The 19,294-nt window shown below is 38.9% G+C and overlaps 1 protein-coding gene across 1 annotated transcript in view; it reads left to right on the top strand.

Moving 5' to 3' along the window:
* Window positions 1-19,294, top strand: part of LOC103256097 (rab GTPase-activating protein 1) — a 41,999-nt gene that overhangs the window by 3,996 nt on the left and 18,709 nt on the right. Inside the window, exons 2-6 of the mRNA XM_008053992.2 lie at window positions 2,188-2,262; window positions 5,424-5,549; window positions 6,144-6,287; window positions 8,054-8,095; window positions 8,339-8,467. Coding sequence (XP_008052183.1) covers window positions 5,424-5,549; window positions 6,144-6,287; window positions 8,054-8,095; window positions 8,339-8,467 — 441 coding nt within the window. The 5' untranslated portion in view covers window positions 2,188-2,262. The remainder of the gene's footprint in view (window positions 1-2,187; window positions 2,263-5,423; window positions 5,550-6,143; window positions 6,288-8,053; window positions 8,096-8,338; window positions 8,468-19,294) is intronic.

The raw sequence follows: 19,294 nt of genomic DNA, 5'->3' as shown, positions 1-19,294 counted from the left end.
TCGTGTATGTGTACCACAGCCTGTGTTCTTTTGTAATGAGTAAACCATTGATGAATACCTTCAAAAACATTTCAAGACTGCTCTCCAAAGAGTTATAGTGGCATTTTTAACAGTCTTAACAACACTGGCATTAATATTTGGTAATATTTATTAATTTGACAGGTGAAAAGTGGTGCTTCATTCCACTAGATCTAGAGTTAGATAATTCTGTCTAGAAATAAATAATTTCCAAAGCCCTCTTTGCACATTTTGTCTTTGGAAAAGTATGCATGTTTCTCATCCTGTAGTTCTCTCATCAGATGAGCTGTGATGAAATGAGGGATAAAATAAGATTACATTAACTTCTACCTGAATTTATGGAAGCATGATTATATGTCTTTTTTTCTTTTATTTATTTATTTATTTTTTTGAGAGCCAAGGTCTCACCATGTTGCCCAGGCTGGTTTGGAACCCCTGGGCTCAAGCTATCCTCCCTTCTTGGCCACCCAAAATGCTGGGATTACAGGTATGAGCCACTGCACCCAACCAATTATATATATTTAAAAGCTAGTTTCACTGACTGGGCATGGTAGCACAGCACTTTGGGAGGTGGAGGCAAGAGGATTGCCAGAGCCCAGGAATTCGAGACCAGCCTGGGCAACTTGGCAAGACCTCATCTCTATAGTAAATCAACAATTAGCCAGGCACGGTGGCACATGCCTGTAGTTTTAGCTTCCTGAGGTGGAAGGATCATCTGAGCCCAGCAGATCGAGGCTGTGGTAGTCATGTGCATGCTGTACTCTAGCCTAGGCAGCAGAGTAAGACTCTGACTCAAAAATTAAAGCTAGTTTCACAAGAAGCAGTAAAACTTGTTTGCAAATTAGCTTGATTATCTTCTGATAAGCAATGACATTACATTTTGCTAAGAGATAAATTCTAAAACAAACCCCATTCTAAATTGCTTTCTTGGGACACAGAGGAATCTTGGCACAAAAAATAAGTGGAGAATAAAGGGAGTTTCACCAGAAATAAATTTGTCAAATAGGGAATCGCATTTTGAACCTATAGCGATTTCCCTATCTACTACATTTACATGAGAGCTTCAATTATTAATTATAAAAACAGAACTGAGAAAGAGCCAATGAGTAAACCATAAGGAATGTTAGTTGTCAATATTGTATTCAAAATAATGTTCAGAAGAGATGAGTAAGAGTCATCTGCTGCCAAGAAAAATAATAAGAAGAATTCCAGAGGAATCCACAAATGACTCAGAATAATCTTATCAGAAAAGTTACTGCCAGGTGTGATGGCTCACGCCTATAATCCCAGCAATTTGCAGGCGGAGACGAGAGAAGTGCCTGAGCCCAGGGTTTCAAGTCAAACGGGGGCAACATATTGTCTCTATAATAAATTTAAAAATTAGGTGTGGTTGTGTGCACTTGTAGTTTCAGCCACATGCAAGAGTGAGACAAAAAGATTGCCTGAGCCCAGCAGGTCGAGTCTGTGGTGGCCATGAGCATGCCACTGCCCTCTAGCCTGGGCAACAGAGGGAGACTCTGAGTCACCAAAAAAAAAAAAAGAGAGAGAGAGAGAGAGAAAAGTTATTGCTCATATTATGGAAAGAATTGTATTTTGGTATCTTTGCCAAGAGTTTTCCCAGAAAGAAAAAAGGATAACATTAACAGTGTTTAGCAAGTGCCTACTGTGTGTGGGGTTCTGGTTAGGTTGAATAGGACATCACCCTAATCCTCATGAAGCTCACAGTCGAGTAGAGAAGATGGACATTTAAATTGCAGTTTGTCACCGCTATAATAGCCATGTATAAGAGAGGGATTAATTCTGGGGGATTGGAATAAGTTTGGGCCTTAAAGAAGAGTGCATTTTTCAGGCAGAGAGAGAGAAAGAAAACGTCATCCCACGTAGAGGGAACAGTATGACCAACAACAATGAACCTTTTTTTCAGTGCTGAAATTTTTTTTTATTTTGGTGGTTTTTGCTTAACTTTCCCCACTCTTTGGCAGGTGACATGGTAACAGTTCTGTTCATTGTAAGGAAAAAATTAGGGAGGGTGAGAGGTGTTAGTGTCATTTATTGTCTATCAAAATGCCTCAGTGGGGTGTGGATAGCATCCTTAAGATCCTATAGGACTGCCATAGCCCACCGATGGCTATATTCATTTACATTTCTTGTATGTGTATTTTTTTCCAGGCTTATTCTGTGTATGATGAAGAGATTGGCTATTGCCAGGGCCAGTCATTTCTTGCTGCTGTATTGCTTCTCCATGTGAGTAATTAGGTCTTTATTTTGACTTAAATGTGGCCTGCCTCAGCTTATAGAGGGGGAAATTAAAAAAAAAAACAAAACAGAATTTAGTTTAAAAAATTGTGTATTTGTTCTTACATGTTTAAACTTCAGTTACCTTCAAAGTACTCTCCATTTGATGCAATACCCTATCTACTACTGAACATAGTTTGTGAACTCATCAATTTTGATGTCTTTTAGTGCTTCTGCCGTTTTTTGTTCACCCCTTACATCAGCAAAAGGTTTCTCTTTGGGGACTTTTTTCATCTAGGGAAACAAAAAAAAGTCACCTGGGGCAAGATCAGGTAAATAGGCAGGATGGGGCACAGGGGTCATGCTTTTTTGGGTCAAAAACTGCTGAACACTCATCACTGTGGGCCAGTGCACTCATAAATCACCCATCATGAAATGAGCAAATCGATAGAATCTCCAAAAAAAATTCACTGACGCCAAACACAGCCTCTTACAACAACGCTAGGTGGTATACTGATGCCAATGAGTTTCTAGAACACTTACTTAGCGGGAAGCCTGTACTACAAGGGGCCCGCCCTCCAAAAGATAATTGTGGTTTTGTTTTAGTTTTGTTTTTTTTTGATCCCCCCCCCATACTAACCTTAAGCTTGAGCATGGTTTTATATTGAGTTTAGCCAGACTCTCTGACACAAGTTTTAACTGTTGTATTTGGAAATTTTTTTCTTAAATTAATGTCATCATGGAAGAGAAATATGATGTGAATAAATGACAGTGTTGAAAATAGAACACGAGTACTCTTCCTTTTTTTACTAGAATAATTGGATAGACTTTAGTGTTGGTTTAGACCCTTGGGGACATTTTATCTTCCCTAACGTGGCCATGGTCATTAATACTTATTTGGGGATTTATGTATTAAGCAAAAAATTTGGCTTTCTTTTAGTGGCATTTTGTTTATTCATTTGCTCAGCAAAGATCTTTGCCCTCCAACATTTAAATTTTCTTTCAAATCTACAGAAAAGGTAAAAAAAATGTTAAGGTGAATGCTCTTTAATTAATTTGTCAATAAATATTTTTGTACATTGATTTTTCTCTTTCTATCTCTCTGCATCTCTCTTTCTCTTTTTTTCTGCACTTACACAAACACATTTTATTTTTTACTTCAGAGATTTTTTTGGAAAGTAAGTAGCAAACATCAAGATACTTCACACCTAAATACTTGAGCATGTGCCTTCTAAGGGCAAGGGCATTCTTTAGCATAACCCTAATACCATGATTACATCCAAGAAATTCCATATTGATTCAGTAATGTCTGATACACATTATACATTCCGTTTTCCCCCTATTTGTCTATTCTGTAGGGTCCTTTATAGCTTTTTTCCTAATCAAGATCCAATGAAGACTCCAACATTGGATTTGGTTGTCGTTTTTCTTTATTTTTTTTTTTTAATTTAAATTACCCTCTTGCCTTTTTTATGTTTTATACCATTGATAGTTTTAAAAAATTCAGGCAAATTGTCATGTAAAATGTCTTACATTTTTGGTTTGATTTGTCTCTTCTTTGAGTTTAAAATGCTTGGGAAGAATACCACACAGGTGATGTCAGCAAAGAGTTTTTGAGTGCCTGTTATGGTCTATACTGTGCCAGAGGTCAGAGGCAAATAAGATAAATAAGGATAAACAAGCTCCCTATCTTCTTAGCTACAGGGCTACCAAATCACACAAATCTATCATTATTCATTTCAGTGGTGCCATGAAGGTATAATAAAAAGTTTGATGCAAGATTATAAGAAGGGAGCCTTATATAGATTAAAGGCCTCTCTGGAGGTATAACCTTTAAGGTATAATCTTAAAAATGAGAAAGCATGTTACTCTCTTTTGTACTTTTCTGTGTTGTTTAACTTTTTAAAAATGTTGTTATAAAAGTAATTAAACTTTTAAAAGCCAGAGTGTGGAGAGTAGAGTATTAGGGGCAAAGTGAGTGGTGCAATATATAGAAGCCCTAAAATGTGGAAACACTTGGTGTATGGAAGAAACTGAAAGGAGGACAGTGTAACTAGAGCATCCTGAGAGATGGGGATTACGAAAGAGAACTAGGGAGGGCGGAGGGCCTTGCAGGCCACATTGAGTCTGGATGTTGCTTCTTTAAGCAACAGAAAGCTTTTGAAGGGTGTTAAGCCATTTTGTGGAGATTGCGGTATAGGTTTGAATATCCCATCAGAATTGCCACTATGGGTCAGGCCTCATCTCCCTCACATGTGGCAAAGTCCAGCTGCATTCCATGACGAAGACTTCAAAGATCTGGTCTTTTGCCCTAGATTCTCTTACCTTTTCAATAATAATCTATGCTTTTCTCATTTATTACTTACTTAATCTGATTTGCTTTTTAGCTCTGCTTTATTTTCATTGATTTCTATGCTCAGCCCATCTCCATCATCTTGTTCCACAGAAGCCTACCTACCTTCTTGACTTTTTTTGAAGGCTTGCTATGGTCACAGCAAGCTCTAAATAACATTTCCAGTGCTCTTTTTCCTGAAAAACTAGAAATTTTGCCAAGTTCTTAGGGAAATATTTTTCCAGAAAGCTGTAGGTATTATTATAAACAGGGTACCATTTGCAAACAGAAGTAGGGTTTTGTAGTACTTTCAGCATTACTGCAAGCCTTAGAATGTGTAAGGTTCTTCTATGACAACTATGTTTTTAACAACAGTGAGGAAGAAAAACAATTTTACTAGAATGAAATAGCAGCTAAGGGAGGTAAAATGGTTAAACAGATGACTCATGATTTGGGAAAGATGACAGCTACACTGTGTATCAACCTGTTCCTACTCAGCTCAAACTCCATCCTCCCTATACCGCCTGTTCCTAACTCCCTCAAGTAGACACAGGCCTTCCTATTCTTGAATTATCACTGATCTTTCTACCTTATTCACATTACAGTTACATGCTAGTTGTATGGGAGACGCCTTGAGAACAGGAACAGTACTGACAGAGTAGGTGTCATTAACTATTTCTTGACTGTGGGAATGAATATTTTAAAACACAACTTTAGACCTGAGATTCTGTATAGCATTAAATTGTCTGTTAAGACAGTAGAAAGACAAATACAATATACTGAGGAAACGTGTAATTTTTAAAAAAATGTTTCCAACCCCATTGCCTATGTCTTACAGATGCCTGAAGAACAGGCATTCAGTGTTCTGGTCAAGATCATGTTTGACTATGGTCTCAGGGAACTTTTCAAGCAAAACTTTGAAGATTTGCATTGCAAATTTTACCAGTTGGAGCACCTAATGCAGGTAAAAAGAGAAACCAGCTTGTGTTTGACAGAAAGAGTACAGGACTGGGGAGAACTAGTTGATGAAATGGAGGGAGCAGTGGTAATTGCCTTAGCCATCTATGGTTAAGGACAGGTTTTATTTTTATCATTTTTCACTATGTACTGATGATGCCAAGATTAGCAAAGTGTGAACCTGATGAGTAGTGTGAGCTGAGAAACACCCAGAGGATCAGATAACTGTAGGGGACTTTTTCATAGCAGACTTCATTTAAACATTTATCAAGGCTCTGAAGCTGATTGGTTAGGAGTCTTATAATAAAAGTTAAACAAACTTTCCCAAACATTTCAAAACTTGGAAAGGAAAAAATGGCTTTCCAAATACTTGTCACCATTTTGGGAATTTCTCTTTCTTTAGAGCTACTTTGTAGTCTGAAAAAGAGAGCTTAGCACCAGCTTAATATCAGATGGTAATTGTTCTTCTGAGCACTTTGGAGATTTTTAGAAAAACACAACTATTTGGCTTTTTTGACCTATTCCTGGTAGATTATAAGCTTCCTGAGTGGGAGTTGGACAGATGCATATGTGCCCAGAACTAATTAATTTTCTGTTTCAGGAATACATTCCTGACCTGTACAACCACTTCCTGGATATAAGCCTTGAAGCGCACATGTATGCTTCCCAGTGGTTTCTTACACTTTTCACTGCAAAATTCCCTCTCTACATGGTCTTCCATATCATCGACCTGCTTTTATGTGAGGTATGTATCAGAGGCTACAGCACTTTGGTTTTTGTTTGCAGTGTACTTCCTGTTTAGCTCTGTCAAAACAGAGTTTGTTTGCCTCAGTTACTTTAGTGCTGGGAAATTCAGGCTTAAGTGACTTCCTTGAGTGAATTACTGATCACGTTAAAGTTATACTCTACTATGAAAAGACATACTGTATTAGACATTTTTGTATTAGTAATAAGTTTGGTTTGGTTGTATTTAATGAAGAAACCCAAAGTAATGACTAAATATCATAGAAGTTTATTTCTCTCTCATGAAAAAAAGTCACAAGGTTGGCAGTAGCCTGCCTTCCCCAGAGTATGGCTCTTAACGTTATGGTAGAGTAAGCTCCAGCCATCATATCTATATTCCAGCCAGGAGTACTAGGGAATGGAGGAAGGTATATCTGTTCTTTTTAAAAGAGACCATTTTCCACTTACTGGTGGGAACTAGGTTATATGACCATGCCTATCTACAAGGGAGATAGCTGGGTAGGAATTTGCTAAAAATTGGTGGCTTATTTCTGAAGAGAAAATAAATATTAAAATAAATAACAGTCTTTGCCATGATATAGTTTTGGGTTTTGTGGGGGATGTGTATGTACATTTAAGAAAAAATAGACTGGGTACAGTGGCTCACTCCTGTAATCGGAGCACTTTGGGAGGCCAAGGCAGGAGAATTGTTTGAGCCCAGGAATTCAAGACCAGCCTTGGCAACATAGCCTTGTCTCTACAAACAAATTAAATAAAATATTAGCCAGACGTGATAGCTTGTGCCTGTAGTCCTAGCTACTTAGGAGGCTAAGACAGAAGGATTGCCTGAACCCAGGATGTTGAGGCTGTGGTGAGGCCCTGATCATGCCACTGCACTTTAGCCCAGGCTGGAGTGCAGTGGCATGCTCACGGCAACCACAACCTCAACCTGCTGGGCTCAGGAGATCTATCCACCTCAGTCTTCCAAGTAGCTGGGACTATAGGCACAAGTTATCATGCCCAGCTAGTTTTTTTATTTATTGTAGAGATGAGGTCTCACCAAATTGCCTAGGCTGGTCTCGAACTCCTGGGCTCAGGCAGTCCTCTCACCTCCACCTCCCTCAATGCTGGGATTACAGACATGAGTCACTGAGCCCAGCCTCAGCCTTTTTTTGTATTCATATGTTTCTATATAATTTCTATATGGAATGTCAGATAATATATATTATGGTTCTGTATGTGTTTATTTAAAATATGGTTATGCTACATATACTAATTGCCTCTTTATATACTTGAACATGCATATCTATACTATCTTTTTTGTTTAATTATACCATATTCAAAACATATAAAAATTCATAGAGAATTTGTATCTACCATCCAGCTTGAAATATTCTAAGAAATGTTAGGATAAACCAACATTTACCAGATATACCAGTATTCTTACTTGCTGCCAAGTATCTCGTTTTTTGTTCATGCTGTAACTTATGTGCCAATTTCTAATCTGAAACCTTTAAGTTGTGTCTAGTTTTTCACTATTAAAAACAGCTATCTGTTAAGTAGTTACTGAGGGTCTAGTGGCATGCTAAATATTTTATATAAACTTTGTCACTATATCAGAAAACCCTTAGGAGAATATTAGTTAAGGAAACCTAGGCTGAGCAACTTAAACAGTTTATCTGAATCAGCATATATTAGTTCCTTCCCTCATTTGTCCTTTTGAGGATAAACAGCATAATATTCTAGATATAATCACTGAAAATGTTATTTTTGTGTTTTCTCTTTCAGGGAATAAGTGTGATTTTTAATGTCGCCCTTGGATTATTAAAGGTACTCATTTATATATAAGCCAGTTCCTGTTCAGCACTTGCAACAAACTGGTCTTGCCTTATTCTGAGCAGTCACCGTACTCTAGGCTTGTCCCCAACGGTGTATATTTTCAGGTGGCTCTGACAAAGGCTAAGAAAATGCCTTCTGAGATTATAACAGTGCTGGAAATATAAAATGTTTTTTGTGCAACTTTATAGCAAACATTTTTTCTATATGGGTTTGTATTTTCTTTCTTTCTTCAAGACTTCCAAGGATGACCTGCTGTTGACAGACTTTGAAGGTGCCTTGAAATTCTTTAGGGTTCAGCTTCCTAAGAGATATCGCTCAGAAGAAAATGCAAAAAAACTAATGGAATTAGCTTGTAATATGAAGGTAAAATAAATTTACATTGATATTCTTTTGTATACTTAATGTCTCACTCTTCGTGATCAAGCTATGAACATTAATAATAGTAATAATGATGTTCTCTCCTTAATTCTTGCACTTTTTTCCCCAAAATAATTTCATACGTATTATATCTTATGAGTTAAATCTCATTATCTCCCTCCCCCGAACTCTAGGAAAACTATAGTTGTCCCCATTTTGGAGACAAACCAAAACACAGCAAGGCTGTAGCCCCCTAGTCATAAAACTAGTTTGTGGCAAAACTCAGATTTCATGATTTCTACTGTGCCTCTTTTAACTTTCAACATTTGTTGTTATGGTCAGAAATTCCCTAAAATGAAACTAATAATGTGAAGAAAATCCACCCTGTTTTATCACTGTAAGCAACATTTATGACTTGTACAATTTTTTTTTTTTTTGAGTTGGAGTCTCACTGTCACCCAGACTGGAGTGCAGTGGCTGCTCCCGGCCACTGCAGCCTCGACGGCCACTGCAGCCTCGACTGCTGGGCTCCGGCGATCCTTCCGCCTCAGCCTTCCAGTAGCTGGGACTACAGGTGTGCACTACCACGCCTGGCTAATTTTTTGATTTATTGTAGAGATGAGGCCTTGCCAAGTTGCCCGGGGGGTTAAGCAATCCTCTCAAAGTGCTGGGATGACAGGCTTGAGCACCGCACCTGACCTGTACAATTGTTTTTAAAGTAAAAAGATATAGAATCTCCTTGTCCTCATGTTATAATAAAGTTGTATTTTTAAAGAAGAAAAGTAATTAAGGGAATTTAGGTTAAAATTTGGGGTGGAGGTCAGAATAAATTGCATTCAGATTGTTAGAGGGTATGTGTAAGGCTGTTGTATTCATTTGGTATGACTTGAGATTGAAACTAGGATCAGTCTGTCATGGCAGATATGGTAAGGGATAAACTTCTCTGTGTACAAAATAGAGCAGTGACTTGGTGTCAAAGAGATCTGAATTCAAAATAACTTCACCTTTTTTTTTTTTTTGAGACAAGGTCTCACTCTGTCGCCAAGGCTGGAGTACAATGGCATGATTTTGGCTCACTGCAGCCTTGACCTCCTGGCTTAAGCAATCCTTCCACTTCACCCTCCCTAGTTACTGGGACTACAGGCACATGCTGCCATGCCTGGCTAATTTTTTTATTTTTTGTAGAGATGAGATATCACTATGCTGCCCAGGCTGGTCTTGAATTCCTGGACCTAAACGATTCTCCTGCCTCTGCCTCCCAAAGTGCTGGGATTGTAGGAGGAACCATCATGTCCACCCTCTTCACCTGTTTAAGGCTCAACTTCTTTATTTATAAAGTAGTATTGGACTGCTGGTTCTGGTTGTGTCAGACTGAGCTAATTCAGGCTATCCTTCTTAAATACATAGAGAGGCTAAATAAAATATAACCTAAGAAATGTTTAACTATGTGGTAGAACTTGAAATGAAAAAGAGAAATACACAGTTATCTGAAACAAACTAGCTCAACATTAGTATGTATAAACTGATATAACACATCACGGGGGAATGTGGAACCATGTGTAGGTATTAGGGTTTTAATGCTCACACAGACATAATGGATCTGACTTTGGGCCTTTGGGAAGCAGTTGAAAACTAGGACCTCTGTATAAAGCGAGGACCTTAGAATGGCTCCCTTATCTGTTAAAGGGGGAGTACAAAACTTTACTTATTAGCCTGAGAGACGATTGACAAAATTTCTTTCCAATTAAAATGTTACATATGGGCAACCCCTTCTGGTCCTTTCCCACTGTGGGAGCTTTTATGTCCTCTCAATAAATCCTGCTTTCTAAAAAAAAAATGTTATATACTTCATAGACGTTATGACTAACCATTATAGTTTACAGTATACCAGGTACTGTAGTTAAGTGCTTTTATGTGTAAGGATTAACTACAATTTCATAGGTACAGTTCTTAACATAGTGCCTGGTAATTAGTAAGGTTTTAAGAAATTGTGCCTACTACTATAATTATTTCCTCTCTTGTTTTTCAAGCAGATATAATTTTCCAGCAACTTTTTCAAAAAGAATGAGTTTGCACAGAGCATAGAACCGAGTGAGTTCTGAGATTCTTTGAATCACTCTTCCCACCTCAACCTGGTTCAGCTCATCTTTCCCTTCAGAATCTCCTTTCTCAGTGTCCCCATCTCGTTAGTGGTAACTGGTTGTTCAGGCCGAAATCCTTGCTGTCATCTTTGACTCCTGTTTTTCTCACACTCCACATCTTCACACTCCACATCTAAGCCCGCTGTCAAAACATATCCTAATTCTGATGACCACTTTCATCACTAACACCCTAAGCTAACCATCATCATCATCATTTCTTTCCTGTTTCCAGAGTGACCCCTCTCTCTGACTTTTCTCCATCCCATCTCTCCCTTGCTTAAAACTCTCTAATAGCTTCTTACCTAACAGTATAACTCAAGAGCTCTTGCTATGACTCATAAGGCCTGGCACTATCATGCACATACTACATGGACCACAAGACCTGGGCCTGGCACTCTCTCTGATTTCATCTTCTACTTCTCCCCCTTGTTCTTTCCACTTCACACATCATGGCCTCCTTGCTGTTCTCAGACATGCCAAGCATGTTCATCCCTCAGGTCTTTGCATTGTCTAGTCTCTGCCTGAAATGTTCTCTTAGATGTTTGCGTGGCTTCACTGTCACCTTATCCAGTCTCTGGCTCATATATCAGAGAGACCTTCTCTAGTTACAGTGTCAAAAGCAGCAGCTCCCCTCAGCCTTTATGCCCTTATCTCCTTACCTATCTCCTTACCCTATTTTATATTCTCCCACTGCAGTGGAGGTTCTGCAACAGAATAGACTGTCTCTTTTGTTCACTGATGAATACTCAGCACCAAGAATGGGATCTGGCTTATAAATATTGGTTGAATACTGTTGAGTTTCTACTGTTTTTTACAGAGAAGAATTAGCATGGATTTGGGCAAAGCTTAACAGTAGTTTCCAGCCAGAGGTTTTACCTTTTGGATTTCCATTAGCTTGAAACACTTTAATAATATATGGATCCTTTATTTCCATTGACTAGATGGTAGGTATAGGTATCTAGTGTCTTTTTTTCTTGCCTGTGCTTTTAGTAAGTTAAATCTGATAGGGCTTCCTTCAGTGTTTCTGCACAACCCGTATATTTTGTGCTTAGATATGTAATTCCTTTTAGCCCTGGAGAACTTACATGTTTGGGGTACACTTTGGTTGATTCCCCCATTTGTACATGGTTTCGGGTGAGATAGTAATTTTTCTTGAAATTGACTGACAGCATGGAAAGCCTACAGGTTTACCAGGAACATGAGAGAATGGAATTTTTCTGCCAAAAGGTGAGAGATTTGGTGTGTACAGTTTAGTTAGTGATGATTGGCTGTCCTCTAGCATCTGTGCTTAATACCAAAAAACATTAAGGGACATATACACAATAGTTGAACCAGTTATTGGCAAAGTGATAATCCGTAGTGGTAACTTGCGAATTCAAAATCAAGAAAAATTGGCACATGCATCATGAACACTGCCTTCTGTGACTTGCATGAGGTAGGTGTGAACATGATGATCTGTAGTTTTTGAGTCCCCTTTAGATCTGGAAAAGTGGTTCATATGATGTGTGAATGGTTTGAAAACGAACTTTTGCATTTTTTGTTGTGGAATTTACAAAGGAAACTTTTGCTCTGCAACTCACTGAAATTCCTTTCCATTATGGCTAGATTCACTCAGTTGTACAGTTGACTGTTGAACAACAAAGGTTTGAACTGCATGGGTCTACTTATATGTGGATTTTTGTCAAGAAAAGTTACACCAAGTGTAACTTTGCCTTCCCTTCTACCTCCTTTACCTCTGTTACCCCTGAGAGAGCAAGACGAACTCCTCCTCAGCCTACTCAGTATGAGGGCTACAAGGATGAAGTCCTTTATGATGATCCACTTCCACTTAATGAATAGTAAATATATTTTCTCTTTCTTAAGATTTTCTTAATACCATTTTCTTTTCTGTAACTTACTTTTTCATAAGAATACAGTGTATAATATGCATAACATAAAAATATGTGTTAATCAACTGTTTATCAGTAAGCCCTCTGGTCAGCAGTTGGCTGTTAATAAAGTTTTTGAGGAGTCAGAGGTTCCATGCGGATTTTTTGTCTGCACAGGGAGTCAGTGCCCTTAGCCTGCCTGTATTTTTCAAGGTTCAATTGAACTTCCTGATTAAGGTATGAATTGACAATACTTTGCCTAACATACAGGCCTAGCAAAGTGATAGTTACTTTTGTTGTCATTATGTTTTAACATTATGATTATTGTTGTAATTTCTGGTATTTATATAGTTCTTACATCTTATTTCTTCCTCACAGTACCCTGTAAGGTACTTAGGGCAAATCAAGTGTAGAAACTGAGGCTCATAGAAGTCAAATTAGTTACCCAGGTAGTTCTGACTGTAACCCTAGTAGAACCCAGGGCTTCTGACTCAGCATTCCCAATGCTTTCCAACCCATCAACCCATTCCACTTCCTCTTCTCATTGCAAAAGTGAAACAATAATTCAGTTTGGTGTGGCAATATCTGGAATGGCCACAAGATGTCTGTGTTGTTCAAAAAGGTCTATATTCTTCTCTGCCCTTGGGTCTTTTTTTTTCCCCCCCTCTATAAATCTTTCTCTGTCTCTGTCCTTGCCTCTTTCTACTTCTGGTTTTGTTTTTTTGTGTGTGTGTGTTTTTTCCCCTCTAGACCTTTTATTTCTCTTTTTCTTTCTGTTTCTTCTTAAAGTAAATTTATTATGGAACTGAAATATTTTATTTATTTCTTTGGAGTTTATATCACCGGTTCTTAATCTAAAATTTAATGTATGTCAAAACTCATTTAGCTGTCCATTAAATTTCTCCCCCTTTATGGGTTAGTAACCTGAGATAGAAAAATTGTTTCCACTTTTGGCATAATATCTGAAAGGAATTCCACTCTAAATAGAGTATTCCAGGAGATCATGAGTATTCCTGGAAGCTCCACAACACTTTTATACTCACACTGTTATGCATAGTCTTTAGAGGGAGTAAATTAAAAAAACAATTCCTAGGCCTTTTAAACTTCTGATTTAAGAAATATGAGAGGAAGACTATTTATGTCTGTATAGGGATTTTTGCGAACTTGTCAGATACGTGAGGCTAGTTTAGAAGAAACAGGAACCATGCTATAAGAGGATGGCTTAGTGTGTTTCTCAGATCAAACCTTAAGACTTGACTATTTTGCTATGGAATTGTGCCTAAGGTGAAGTAGAATCACTGAACTACTGCTTCACTGGAATTGGTTATTTCAAGCATAAAGTGAATGTGCCAGGCTTCAAACTACTTGTAAGAAAGGATATTCGTACAAAAACCAAACAGCAATATCTCCAAATTAATAAAATCTTAACTATTTCCTATTTGGAGAAACAACCCTTTGGCATTCAGGAATATTTGCCCTTGGGGGGATATTTTTATTTATGCACTAAAAGCAACATTAGTTTGAACTTCATTCTCTGTTCAAATAATTTGTGTAATTAATGTGTCTAAGGGTTTAAGCTCCATGAGGGCAGTGACTTATCAGACTTGTTTGTTGATGTGCTCACAGAATCTTACCTGGCGCTCTCACATAGTGAAATAATCCTCCCAGTGACTGTATGAGGTCATTTTAGGGATGTGTATACCGAGACTAGAGAACTGAAGTAACTTCTCAAAAGCTATAAAGTTAGTAAATGATGGAATTAAAATGAGACCCCTAGGAGTTTCAGAATCTAAAATCGCTTCTTATAGTCATTGTGCTTTACTGTAAATGAAGGATTGAATGAATGGAAAAAGACCCACTTATGTATTGACCCCTTTTTGATGATGTTAGTCATATAATGATGGGTAACTCATTCTCTATGTCAGAGTTGAAACCTAGTCTGTATACTCTGTAGCTAAATTCAGCTTTCCTTATAACTAGACCAGACTATGGTCTTATTTTTTTGTTTGTTTCTACCCTTTAGAATTGGATTTTATGAGGAAACTTTTAGTGAATGCTCTCTTTCTTGGTCATTACCAATAAATTTTTTGCCACTTGTTGCGAGGGTAGTAGGGGACACTACCTTCTTATTTTAACAAGCCGGTCTCCCTTGGTTCTTATCTCTTTAGGTTCTGTGCTACTAATTTGCTTCTTCCAGTTTAGAAAAATACTCTGACGGTAGAACCCAATATATAATTCTATTTAGTGATCTTTGAAGGAGTTTGAGTATGAACTATTTGAGCAAATTGAATACAAAGGATCAGAAATTAAATAGAATGTTTATTTTAAATGGCTAAGAGTGCAGACCTTGGCGTCCCACAGACCTTGGCTCCTACCCTTGGCTGTGCCTCTGCTGTGTGTCCCAGCGTAGTTTAACACAGCAGGTTTGCAGTGAGAAAAGAATAAGATGCCACCTTTACAGTAGGTGCTGCTTGTATTTCTCAAACATGAGTGTTCTTTTGGCCTGCTCTCTTGTGACCTCCTCTGCCCAAGCATCCAGAGTACTTTCCTTAAGTCATTCATCTCAACAAACATTTATAGATTTTCTTTGTGCCAAGAACTGTGATCACTACTGAGCAGGCTACAGGGGTAAATAAGAAATGAGAAGCACGGTAACTGCTGGGAGGGGGCAAGGAAGTGGGATGAGCAGTAGTGGGAATCTGCCTGGGGAAGCCGGGGGACACCTCATCAACAAGGGTACCTGCCTAAAGAACATTTGTATACCTAACCCTGAGTTGTACCCTATGTCTTTAAAATTAAAAGTTAAAAAAAAAAAAGAAACGAGAATCACCTTAAGCTTGCATTCTTTTCTGGCATTGCCACTTAACACTGGGTCCTTGACTTTGGACAAGTCACTTTACCTACCTAGGTCTCAAGTCCTCATCAGTAAAATGAGAGAGATAATTCCTACTCTACCCATCTCAGAAAGTTGTTTAAGTAAAATAGTAGGTGTGGAGGCATCTTACTATCTTGAAAGTTCTATTTAAATCTCAAGTTCGTTTAATCAGTAACTGAAAATCAGTCCTTGCCCCAAGCATCTTAAACAGGAAGGTGGACTCATGTCTAATTTCTTTTTTTTTTTTTTTGAGTTGAGTCTCACTCTGTCACCCAGGCTGGAGTGCAGTGGCACGCTCACGGCCACCACAGCCTCGACCTGCTGGGCTCAGGTGATCCTTCCACCTCAACCTTCCAAGTAGCTGGAACTACAGGCACATGCCACCATGCCTGGCTAATTTTTTGATTTATTGTAGAGATGAGGTCTCACCAAGTTGCCCAGGCTGGTCTCAAACCCATGGACTCAGGCAATCCTCTCACCTCGGCCTCCCAAAGTGCTGGGATTATAGGCGTGAGCCACTGTACCCAGCCTATATCTAATTTCTTTATTTAACTTCCTATTAATCATATCACACAAAGCAGTGAGGACTTTGGAGTCACAGTCTCCTTAATGTACCAGACCTTTTACTCCCCACCATCCACCCAACTCACCAGACACCGTGTTTCCATCTCACCATGCAGAGCTAACACTTAACCTCCCACCTTCACTGGATTCCCCATGACTCCAACTCATCAGAGTTTCTGACCTTGCAACACTTCTTTGAGCTAAACTTGGAAAGCAGTTCCACCTCCAAAGGCATCCCATGTTATGCTTTTGTTAAATGGACTTTGTTTAAATGGTCCATTGTTGCAGCACATGTCAGAGGATAACTCTGTCTCTTGATTCAGGACAGGATGCTAGAGACTTTTCTGAGCACTTTATATACATTTTATATCATTTGATCCACATAACAGTAGTCCCCCATAAGGACTTTCAGGATTTTTATAGATGAGGAAACTGAAGTTTAAGGAGATTAGGGAGTTTCTCCTCAGTCACACAGCAAGTCTGGCAGAGCCAGGCCTTGAACCTTAATCTGTCCCCCTGCAAAGCCCAAGCTCTTAGTTGGCAGGCTGTGCCACCTAACTCCTGTCCAGGTGAGTGACCACTCTCACTCTTTCCCCATCTGTTAGGATCCTTGACATCACTCCTGTTCCAGGGGGCTGATGAGAGACCAGCTTCCCTAGGGCAAGTGGCATAGATTTTAAGACAGCACATTATCCAATTCATGTGACAAATAATTGACAAGTGAATGATCAAAGGAGAGGTGTTTTGAATGGAATTAGGGCTTCTAACAAAATATCAAACTGGCACATATCAAGTCTCCACCATTGCTCTAATTCAAAGATTCTTAACCCTTGCCCATGAGCCCTCTGAAATGGTTTGCAGAATGTTATATTGTGAAGGGAGAGGGGAAAGTTGGCATCTATGCTCTTTTTATGGGGGAGGAACCATAGCTCTCAGGAGACTTTCAGAGTGGTCCCTAACAGTGTTAAGATCCACTGTGCTAATTGCAGTGAGGTATAAAATTGGTTTTACCTAAATTACAAACCCAATCTTACCCCAGGAATTCATTAGAGTTTTTTCCCCCTGGAAAGTACATTTAAACAGAACAAGGACTGAATTTCAAATTTAATCTTTTTTGAGGACAAAAATACCTCTGTGCAAAGCTGTGATTTCCAAAGCCTTCTGGTAGGAGTCAGCTACAAGTAGGTGTGATTTAAAGCTTTGAGACTGAATCCATAGCTTCTCCTGCTTCCTTAATTCAATTAAAATGTATTTTTTATAAGTAAGAGAGAGAAAATAATCTCGGACTTTTAAGTCTGTATTCATTATTTTCATTCTTACTGTATGACAGGCATTAGGAATTTCACAATGAATAGGAATTCCTTCCCTCGTGGAGCTTGTGTATTGGGATCTAGATACAACTTGGTATTGCTAATGCCTAGCAAAGAACACTGGACATAGTAGTGTTCTACTGTCAGATAAACAAATGCCTGTGATGCATCCTTATTAGATTTAAAAGAAAGACTTTCAGCTTTGATTTGTTTAACATCTGATTATTGAGTCCCAATTATATTCCAAGCATTGAGCTAGGCACTAGAGATACAGTGGTAAGCAAAACAGATGTGGCCTGTTTCCTAGTGGGGAGACAGACAGTGAAGTAGCACCTAAGTAACTAAACTTGGATAGGTGCCTTGGAGGAACTGACTTGTTGCTGTGAGAAGACTCATACAGCATGGAAAGTCCTGGCCTGGTGTGAGGGAAGGGTTTACTAAAGGAGTGTTAGTGCTCTGATGTGACTAATAGTGAGCCATGTGTGAGGCTGTCCAGGCAGAAGGAACATGCTTGCATTGCTTGTCCACTTTAGATGCCATCTTCATTCAGAAGAAAGGCCAGTGTGAGGAAGAGAGTCCTTTTTCGCTAACTTATCAAGCATTCCCTATGCATGGGCAGGGAACAACAGTGATTGAGACACAGCTCTGGCTTGGAGAAGGCGTTGGTAGTATGACAGGTAGGCTGAGAGGTGCTTGTCTCTCTCAGGTGCAGCACAGAGGAAGGCTTAAATTGCTGCTTCTGCCGCTGGCACCTCCTGGTTCCCCATTTAGATATCAGGCATCAGTCTTTCTCTTGGGTTTGGTCTTCAGAGGCAGCCTAAACTAGATGGCTTTGGTGTGCATCCACCCATTCTCCACAAGTCAGCACCAGCTGTGAACCTGTGAGAAGCTATGGTGTTTTTATTTATGTTCTGCTTGTGGTGGGAGTGGGGGATGAAGAATTGTAAGAGAGGGTGAGAGAAAGAGAGAACCTGAGTGAAGCTGAAGAATATTAAGAGGCTGAGCTGGTGAAGAAGTTAGAATCCCATGTGTTACCCAGACCTGAGAGATGACCCTGAGGACTGATTCAGAAGCAAGTGAAGGCCATCAGCTAGAGAAACAAGCAGAGCTCTGTCTTAGAGGAGTCCAAAATAATTACGAGACTGATTTTTAAACAGCATTTTAATGTTTTTCTAAATTATGAAAATAATTTATGCTCAATGCAGAAAACTTGGAAAACATGGGAAAAGTGAAAAGAAACACCCATATCCTGTCATGAAAATAGATGAAGCAATTATGAAATATTGGTTGGTGAAAGGTTCTAGCATTTACCAGGTACTCATCACACATTAACTGTTATTATAATGCTGAGGAAGAGTTCAGCCCTTTTTCTGTGAGGATGAGGCAGTTATAATGAGAGCTAATGAAGTAAAGAAGAAATTGTTTTGTAATTAGCCTATTATATGTATATTTATGGGAAAAACGTTAATTCTTCCTTACCTTAGGATGAGAATGAAAAATTGAAGAATCTTGAAGATTTGTGAAAATGTTTTCCAGGATTTGGTGTCAATTCGTGAAAGCGCTGGAGCCTCATACCCACCACTTGCCCTTCTCATTTACTCAGACTGCAGAGAATATAGGATAAAGTGTTTGCTGCCTACAGCCTCATTTATTTTCTGTTCCTCTACTATTGATCTGTTAGGATTGCTTATACATTTACTGAGTTCATGGACATTTTATTTAGGTGCTTTCTTTGTGAGTCAGTTAGGTATACAATAAAAGTTTACCCTATACTTGGCCTTAAACCACAGAAGATCTGGTTTAATGGTTTAAAAGCTTGTGGCCCACCCCAAATGGGCTTCTCTCTGTAGAAGGCAGTCAGGGGAGAGTGCTGTCTTCCTGGCTGCCAACCCCGACTGGGGCAGACTTGCAAACATCCCAACTTGGAGCGGTGTCCACAGAGTCAATAGGAGAGGAACATCAGGCAGCTCAAATAAGACGGAAAGGGAATAATAGAACAGGGAATTAGAGATGCTGGTACCAACACACAGCAAATGTGGGCCTATCCCTTCCTTTATCTAGGTCTCATTTCTTCA

Source organism: Carlito syrichta, unplaced genomic scaffold (assembly GCF_000164805.1).
Source record: "Carlito syrichta isolate Samal-C Ts95f unplaced genomic scaffold, Tarsius_syrichta-2.0.1 Scaffold288921, whole genome shotgun sequence".
NCBI classification, from domain to species: Eukaryota; Metazoa; Chordata; class Mammalia; order Primates; family Tarsiidae; genus Carlito; species Carlito syrichta.
Note: the sequence above shows the minus strand (reverse complement) of the source record. Positions and strands in the feature narration are given on the sequence as shown.